This window comes from Nicotiana attenuata, unplaced genomic scaffold (genome assembly GCF_001879085.1).
Source record: "Nicotiana attenuata strain UT unplaced genomic scaffold, NIATTr2, whole genome shotgun sequence".
Taxonomy (NCBI): domain Eukaryota; kingdom Viridiplantae; phylum Streptophyta; class Magnoliopsida; order Solanales; family Solanaceae; genus Nicotiana; species Nicotiana attenuata.
In genome coordinates, this window is record NW_017672661.1 from 123,410 (window position 1) to 132,460 (window position 9,051).

The 9,051-nt window shown below is 40.8% G+C and overlaps 1 protein-coding gene across 1 annotated transcript; it reads left to right on the top strand.

Moving 5' to 3' along the window:
• Window positions 1-445: 445 nt before the first annotated feature.
• Window positions 446-1,873, top strand: LOC109214017. The gene is made up of 2 exons (XM_019377883.1): window positions 446-919; window positions 1,064-1,873. Exons 1-2 carry the CDS (start codon window positions 446-448, stop codon window positions 1,871-1,873), a joined length of 1,284 nt encoding a protein of 427 aa, XP_019233428.1.
• The last annotated feature ends 7,178 nt before the right edge of the window (window positions 1,874-9,051 follow it).

Below are 9,051 nucleotides of genomic sequence, written 5' to 3' on the forward strand. Positions count from 1 at the left end.
ATCTAAGGTATCCTGTTTCTACACTAGAAGGAGGAAGGAATATTATGAAGATCTTATCAAGAAAGTAAAGGCTAAATTGCATTCATGGAAAGGAAAGCTGCTGTCATTTGGAGGAAAGGCAACACTCATTACTAGTGTGTTGCAAAGTATGCCAGTCCACATGTTATCAGTCCTGCATCCTCCAAAAAATGTCCTGGAGCATCTTCATAAGATTTTTGATAGATTCTTTTGGAGCACAAAGGAAGAAGGGAGAAGCAGACATTGGGCCTCATTGCAAATCTTTGCCTTCCTAAAGAGGAAGGAGGCCTAGGTTTTAGGTCCTTACATGATGTGTCGAGGGAATTGTTTGCTAAACTATGGTGGAGGTTTAGGATGAAATAAGTATTTCAAGAAGGAGATACCAACGGTGGTGCAGTTTAGAAGGGGGTCTAATGTTTGGAGAAAAATGCTAAATGCTAGGGAAGAAGTAGAACATGAGATCCTATGGGAATGGAAGAGTGGAACAACTAATATTTGGCATGAAAATAGGACTGGATTGGGTGCACTTTATCATGTATTACCTGAGGACTTTCCAATCAATGAAGATCTTCAGGACGTGGCAGAATTACGGCAAGGTGAAACATGGGATGATCAGCTGCTAGATAAAACCTTCAATGAGGAAATTGCAAAACATATAAGGCTAAATGTACACTATGAAGGCAGTGAGGGATACTGGGATAGGCCATACTGGATGCCAACTCCTTCAGGCAAGTTCAGTGTTAGCAGTGCTTGGCAAATATTAAGGCATAAAGCTGATCCTAATCAGGAATTCAAGTTAATGTGGATTAAAGGCTTACCATTTAAGATATCCTTCTTTTTGTGGAGATTGTGGAGGAAGAAAATAGCCACTGATGACATATGGAGGAGGCAAGGGCAAATGGTGATGTCTAGGTGTTGGTGTTGTCAGCAGCCCCAAGAGGAATCTATTGAGCATATATTTATCACAAGTCCTACTGCCTCTAAAGTATGGAACTTGTTCATGGGGGCTGCTGGAATTACTGTGACACTGATTCAATTGAAGTAGGTTATAAGGCATTGGTGGTATGCTCAATGTCGTCCAAAGCTAAAGCCATTATTTCAAGCAGTACCGGCTATCATCACTTGGGAACTTTGGAAGAGAAGAAATATAGGTAAACATGGGGGTTCAGTGTCGACAAATAGGGTGATTCATGAGATCAATAGTACATTGCATCAACTGGCAAGGGTGAGGCATGCTTGGATGCCTAATATTCCATTGTTATGGCCAGACATAATTCAATATTTTGAAGGATATAAACCTATATTGATCACTACAAGAGTAACATGGCAGCATCCTTTTCATGGTTGGTACAAATGCAATACTGATGGTGCCTCAAAAGGAAATACTGGCCCTAGCTCATTAGGCTTTTGTGTGAGGAATGATGAAGGTGATGTGGTGTATGCAAGGGCAGTAGACCTGGGAGTGACAACTAATGTGGTGGCTGAAGCTAAGGCTATTCTTCAAGGATTGGAATACTGTGTGGAGCATGATCTTCACCCTCTCATATTGGAGACTGATTCATTAGTGATGAAGAAAGTGATAGAAGGGGAATGGGATCCTCCTTGGGTAATTGCAAATGATGTGAAGAAAATTAGAGAGATGAAGGGCAACTTCAATGTGATCTTTCAACATGTGTTCAGAGAAGGCAACTCAGTGGCGGATTTTATAGCTAACATTGTTTTCTCTTTTGCAGGTACATCTGAGTTTCACTTATTCTCTAAACTGCCTAGTGCAGGGAGGAGGTTGATTAATTTAGACAAGTCTCAAACTCCTAACCTTAGGGATAGAATAGCAAAAAGAAGAGCCCCAGACTGATGGCTTCACAGGATTGGAAGCTGCACATACCAGCTTGTTTCTTTTATGTCTCGTTCTGTATGCTATTAAGGTACTTTTCAGTGGTATTAGCATGGTCACATGCTTATTCTGGGGGTGCTTTGATAGTGTACAGGACCAATGGGATAAACAGGTATTGGATAGTGCAATTTATTCTACTTCTAATATGTTCAAATGTTAAGGAAAAGGTTGAATCTGTTATGTGGAACTTCTGGAGATTGTTGAATCATTTCTTAGTGGTATTAGCATGTCTTCATGCTCAATCTGAGGATGGTTTAGAAATGTTTAGAATGATTTCTACATTAAAGGTTTGGGAAGAGAAGGATTTGAGCTTACAAGAACATAAAATCACCCAGCTCCACAGGCCTGGCAGCGCCAGGCTAAAGCCTGATGATACCCTGGCGTTACCCTGGTGTCGCCAGCTTAATGCAAGCCCTGGCCTGGCTTTTGCCTTACAAAGCCTGCTTAAAGCCAGCCCCAGCCTGGCTTTTGCCTTGTAAAGCCTGCTTAAAGCCAGCCCCAGCCTGGCTTTTGCCTTGAAAAGCCTGCTTAAAGCCAGCCCCAGCTTGGCTTTTGCCTTGAAAACCCTGCCTAAAGCCAGCCTCAAGACAGGTGTAGCCATGCTTTTTACATGATAATATTGAGGATCGACCACATGATTTATACTTGGATACAGTCAGTACACTGCATATGGAGATCATATTGTAGCAACACTAATGATTGGAAGACTATGCTGGCTTCAATTCTGTGGTGGAGATGTTTGGAATTCATTCTAGCCTATGGATTGGATACACTGGCGCCTGGTGAGAGCTTGATAGGTGCTGCTTGGTATTTGCTACTGGCAATTGGATTCACATACACTGAAAGGAGAAGGAAGCATTCAGCGGACAATGTTGTAATAGCTAGTTCATTAGACATTAGCTTTTCTATCTTTTTAGTAGCTAGTAGCTTCGTGCAACTTCTATTTTGGTTTGGACATCTTGTAAGCTTTGGACCCATTTTTGGGATTTTATTTATATATTAGCCACTAGGCAGCCTTCCTAGTAGTATATTTGCTAAAAAAAATTGAGATAAAGGAGGAGCAGACATCGTCTCACCATGCAGGACTAATTAAAGCCCTGGAACTAAGGTTGGTAAATTTATAATATGAGATTTGTCCGCCAGGAACTTCTCTCCCAATAACAACAAAAAGAGACGGTTTCCATCAGGAAACAAATTCAACTTTTTATAAATGACCGCTTTGAGTCACAAAAACCCCCCACTTTTCCCTTCAAAACCTACCTTCTATCTCATATCGCCACATGCATATTCCCCACCTAAATTAGACTACACCTTTTCTACTTTTCCTACTACCTCACAGAATCCTATCTCTTTCACCCAACCCTTGAAAAAAGAACCTGAATTTGATATTGCAAAAATGGTTTGGGAAAAAAAGATGCTCTTGCAGCCTAGAAACAACCCAAGAAAAAACGAGATCATGGAGAAAGTTCAAAAGGGTCCAACCCCGAAAATCTGATGATAAAGGCTCCAGACCTCTATGTCTCCAAGCTAAGAAACATGCCAGAAGGAGATACCACATGGTCGGAATCTCTAAATTTATCAGACGATGAAACAATGGAAGATATCTCTCAATCAAGCAATGAATCCACAACAAACTCTTCCGAAGAAGACGATCCCCCAATATTTGTGAACCAGCTAAGAGACCCAGAAATATCTGAGGTAGACAAGGATCAAGAAGGCATGAGAGATGAACCAATACTAGAAAGAAAACATGAGCCCATGGCATCAATACCAGTTGGATCTGGCCTCCACACTTTCACCTTATATGACGTCAAGGTTTCAAAATGGCCTCAAAGGATCCAAGACTTCTATACTTGGATGGTGACCTAAAATTTGGCGGAACTAGAAAAGTATATCATCCTTTTAGAACTCACTTCACGGTTCTCAGGAATCCTCAGAGATTGGTGGAACTCACTTGGGATTCAAGACAAAAATACTTTTCTTACTTCCAAGGATTTTGCTTTCAACATCAGAATCCTACATGAAGTTTTCTGTGGAGATACTGGCCAAAGACAAGAGAAAATGTGAAGAAAATTCTTTGAGATGAAGTGTGTGTTATTCGACAGAAAAGACATTGACAAGCATTTTCAAAAAATGGCAAAGATATACTTTGAGATCGGCGGAGACATCAACCTGAAGCAAGACTTTGTCTCTTCCCTTCCGAAGTTGTTGGCAAGGCGAACCATGACTATCATTGAAGAAAAGTTTCAGTCAATAACAATACCACAAGTCGACTACATCAGGCAAGCTATTTTCGTCGCATTAGAGGACATTTGTACGAAGCGCTCTGCCCTAAAACAAATTATCCAGCGTAATCCAGCAATTGTCAAAGCATGCCGCAGATCCGATCTGATCACTGGATCAGGATATTCCTACCAAACATCTAGGCAACGAAAAGGATTCAGGAGGTTCAGATGGCCAAGAATTCCAGACGGGAAATCTAGGTTCAGGAGATGCACAAAATATTTCAGACGAAGGAAGCCAGGAAATTTTCACAAAAAGAATAGATGCTTTATTTGCTATAAGACTGGACATTTCGTAAGAAATTTTGCCCAATCGAGGAGATCAGTCAAACTCCTTGAAGAGATTGAAGATTACACTGCATACATCTTGGAAAAGAGGAGGAACCTCGAGTCCATATTCTCTATGGATGATGAACCCCTTGAAGAAACTTTATTTTCTTTTGATATATACGAAGATCATAGTGATGACCACTACCAAATTTTATAACAGGTGGCCAAAGCCCGAGAGGAGATCAACGCTCTCGTAGTCATCTCTCAAGTGGAACTCAAGGTTTATTCATCCAAATTGGATAAACCAACTCGAGTTATTGGTTTAATTGACACTAGAGCTTCTTGTTCACTCATGAATCCTGCTGTTCTCCCTGAAGATCAATACTTTAAGGATTTCAACACTGCATCAAACGGGATACTAACTAGCACCGTCATCACAAAGCACCCGGTCACAATTGAGTTCTTTCCAGGATTGAAGTACAGAACCAAGCTGATAGGGTCTGATGTACCAGGAAAAGACCTTATTGTTTGATTCGACATTTTCAGACAACTAAAAGATCAACTCCAGATCAGGGCTAACGGGATAACCTTTAAGAAGCAATTTAAACCTTATTATGAAATTCCAAGGCTATCCAAATCACCAACGATGAACAAATCAAGGAGATTGAACAAAATCTCATTGAGCATTCATGTGCTGAATCCCACAAGGATTTTATGAAGAAAGGAAAAAGCCCATTATGGATGAACGAAGAGTTTTTTTTATCAAGCTCCCTTTCAAGAAGAATGAAAACATCAATCCAACAAAAGCCAGTCATTCAGGCATGAATCCGGATCATCTTCAGCTTGCAAAGAAAGAATCCGAAGAACTCTTTTAATTTGATCTCATAGATCCATCAGATTCACAATGGGATGCGAAGCATTTTATGTCAACAAAAGAGCTGAGTAGACAAGAGGAAAACAGGTAAGTTATTAACTACCAGCCACTTAACCACTTCCTCAAAGATGATAAATTCCCTATCCCAAATAAACTCACTCTCTTCTCCCACTTAGCCAAGGCCAAATATTTTTCCAAGTTTAATCTAAAATTTGGATTTTGGCAATTGGGAATCCACCGTGAAGAAAGACCCAAAACGGGATTTTGCATCCCGATCATCACTTCCAATAAAAAGTCATGCCCTTCGGATTAAAAACTGCACCCTCCGTTCCAAAAATCCATGATAAAATATTCTAGCCCATCCTCCATACCTCTTTAGTTTACATTGATGACATCATGTAATTTAGTGATACATTGGAGAAACATGTCAACTTGTTTCTTCAATTTGATGCATTGGTAACATAGTGTAGGATCATGCTTTCAGCAAAAAAGATGGTTCTTGCTCAAAAAGAGATTGATTTTCTCGGAATGCACTTTATCCAAGGTGCATACAGTCCAGGATCACATGTATTTGTTAGGAACTGCTCAAATTTCCCAATACCAGCCTCACAACAAAGCAGATCCAACGGTTCTTGGGTGTAGCAAATTATGTAAGAGATTTCATTCCAAATATCTCTACATACATTGCTCCACTTACAAAGATGCTCAAGAAAAATGCTTCGTCATGGGGAAAAGAACAAGATGAAGCAGTCAAGAAAATAAAGGAGATATCTAAAAATGTCAAGTCCCTTTACATACCTTCAGAAGGTAAGAAGATACTGCAAACTGATGCCAGCAATGAATATTGGAGTGTTGTTCTATTTGAAGAACAAGATGGCTAGAGGGAAATATGCGAATATGCTAGCGGAAAGTTCAAAGATGCCGAGCAACATTATCACTCCACTTTCAAGAAAATTCTTGCAGTGAAGAATGGAATCAAGAAATTTAATTTTTTACTGATTCATACAGAATTTCTAATAGAAATGGATATGAAGGCCTTCCCAAAGATGATCCAGATAAATGCATAAATTATTCCTAATCCTCAAATGGCCCAGTGGTCCTCTCCATACGAGTTTCAAGTCAAGTAGCTAAAAGGAAAGGATAATATCCTCATAGATTTTCTATCTCGATCGGAAGAATTCTCAAAGAGATTTTCCCCAACAAAGATGAAGTCAAAACAAAAGCTAATCAGCCACATCTTCATGTTTTCAAATGTACCAGGAACAAGTTCATTAAAGCCAAGTGATCATCCACCGGAGTTGTTTAACCTCATGGATCCCTTTGATCCATAAATTATAATGGAAAGAAGAACTTATTATGAGCTTCAGGTTTTCCAGTAGCATGGAGGATCCATTCTCAAGCCATACAGTGTCAATTCAGAGTATCCATTCTGCCATATTTTCATAGCACAAGCCAAGGATTTTCCACATGAACTTTTATGGTTTTTCTGCTACTTATGCCATCAGTATTATATTTTCATGGAATTCAAGTGCAACGTCTTAAAGGATTTTGACTATATTGAACCTGGCTTTGACACTAGAGTATAATAATAAAGCAAGCGAATCCAAGAAAGAAACTAAATTATAGATGCGAAAGCTTTCTTACAAAGAGGTTGGCTTCAACAACCCATAAGGGATAGCTTGCCAAGCTACACAAATAGTTAATTTGCCTATAGTCGCAAAAGTTTTCCTACAAAGGGGCTGCCTTCAACAACCCGTAAGGGACAGCTTGCCAAGCTACACAACTCAGAAAACTTTTGTACTATAACCAATAGGTGTCGGATATATCTAGCACTTGAAATTCAACGTCGAACCAGGTCGGGCCTATCTGCAGATCAAGGTTAATTTATCCGATAGAGGATCTCTGATCCATCGAACGCCTTCATATTAATGCTTCCCATCCGTATCTCATGCATGGCTTTACCTAGTCTTTTCAGAGTAGTCAGGGGCATATGTTCAGGCTCAAACTTCCATCTATCAGAACCCTGACAATGAACTTGTCTTCAAATTTCACAGTGGTGTACAATGCTTTGTCGTGACTTGACCCTTTTGGCGGTAGCTCGTCTTCGTGGAAAGTAATCTTGTGACTCTCCAGTACCTACGCTACCATGTTAACCATCTCCCCACTAGTGATGCTGGTGGGCACACATGCTTCACTTAATACTTTCATTAAGGCATTTTTGTGCGCATATGAATTTCGCAACAACAACAAGATGGATATCTGGGCGGGAGTCTCGTTCAGGTGATCAACAACCTTTTCCCAAAGATCATCAGTGCCTGTCTCCATGACATGTGGCTTAGATATAGTCTATTTGCTTGTTCCTCCAAGATTCTCAAGTGTATAAACTCTGCCAGTTCAACTCATTCCTTGCGCATCACCTGTCTCTTCCATTTTGGCCTTTCCTTTTCTTCTTGCCTCCGCCACATAATCCCATGTGACAACATCAAACTTATAAGACGCTGTAGAAGCCACCATCACAGTGAAGGGCGTAGATACCTCGACCACAAACGGTGCCTGGGTTTGCACCACAATCGGCGAGAGGGTGACAAGAGATGTTTTGGGAGTGTCCCCCTCTCGAATAACTCCAGTAGATCCCTCCTGATCCCATTCTTCATTGGTTTCTATCATATTCACTTCCTTTTACCTATGATGAGGAAGAGGGTTATTACGGACATTTGGCACAGCCTCTTTTTCTTGTATAACTTTGGTGCCAATTAGTGTCTAAATCTAGTCCTTCAGTATGCGGCATTCCTCAATGGTATGACCCTTCATGCCTGAATGGTAGGCAAGAGTTTTGTTGGGGTTAACCCACTAGAAAGGGTTCTTAATAGCAACAGTAGGAATGGGGTGACGTAACCAGCGGCCTTTAGTCTCTCATACAGTTGGGCTATGGGTTCAGTGATATGGGTGTATTGTTTGGGAGATCTGCGGTCAAAGTTTGGTCGTGACTTTGGGTAATTTTGGCGGGTGGGAGGAGGTGAATGGTAATATGCAGGTTGGGTATTATATGTATGGTAGGTGGTGGCAGAGTATTGGTATTTTGGAGGTGAGAGTTGATATTTGGGTGGAGGTGTTTGGTATGTAAGGGGCGAGATACCTCCTGATGTAAGGCTTTGTTGGTGGCTTGCAGTTCCTCGAAATTGGTCACCATTCCGCTCTTGATTCCTTCTTCTATTCTTTATCCTAACTTGATGATGTATGAGAACTTGTGATTCTCAATAACCATCAACCTTTCGTAATACTACGGATCCTGAGCTCTAACAAAGAACTTATTCATTTGTTTTTCTTCAAGTGGCGGCCTCAACTTGGCAGCCTCGATCTCCAATGAGTATCATACTCGCATAAGGTTTCTGTCCGCTTCTTCTTGAGGTTCTGGATATAGAAAATGTCTGGCGCGTTCTTTGTTTGAACCTAAAACTATCCATGAAGTTCGATGCCATGCTCACCCAATTCGCCCACTTCTTTGGATTCTGGCTGATATACCATGCGTCTCCTGTAAGACTTCGCATGAACAATTTCATGCGGATTTGTTCAATCTTACCCACTCCCACAAGCTTGTCACAGTAGGTTCTCAGATGCACCTTAGGATCTCCAGTGCCATCAAACATTTCAAACTTGGGAGGTTTGTAACCCTCTGACAGTTTCACATCTGGCTGGATGCACAAGTCTTCGTA

Excerpts from the sequence above, each read along its gene's own strand:
- LOC109214017 (XM_019377883.1), top strand. The coding sequence starts at position 446 with ATGCTAAATGCTAGGGAAGAAGTAGAACATGAGATCCTATGGGAATGG. Across the intron at positions 920-1,063 it reads GGAGGAGGCAAGGGCAAATG|GTTATAAGGCATTGGTGGTA; the intron begins GTGATGTCTAGG and ends CAATTGAAGTAG.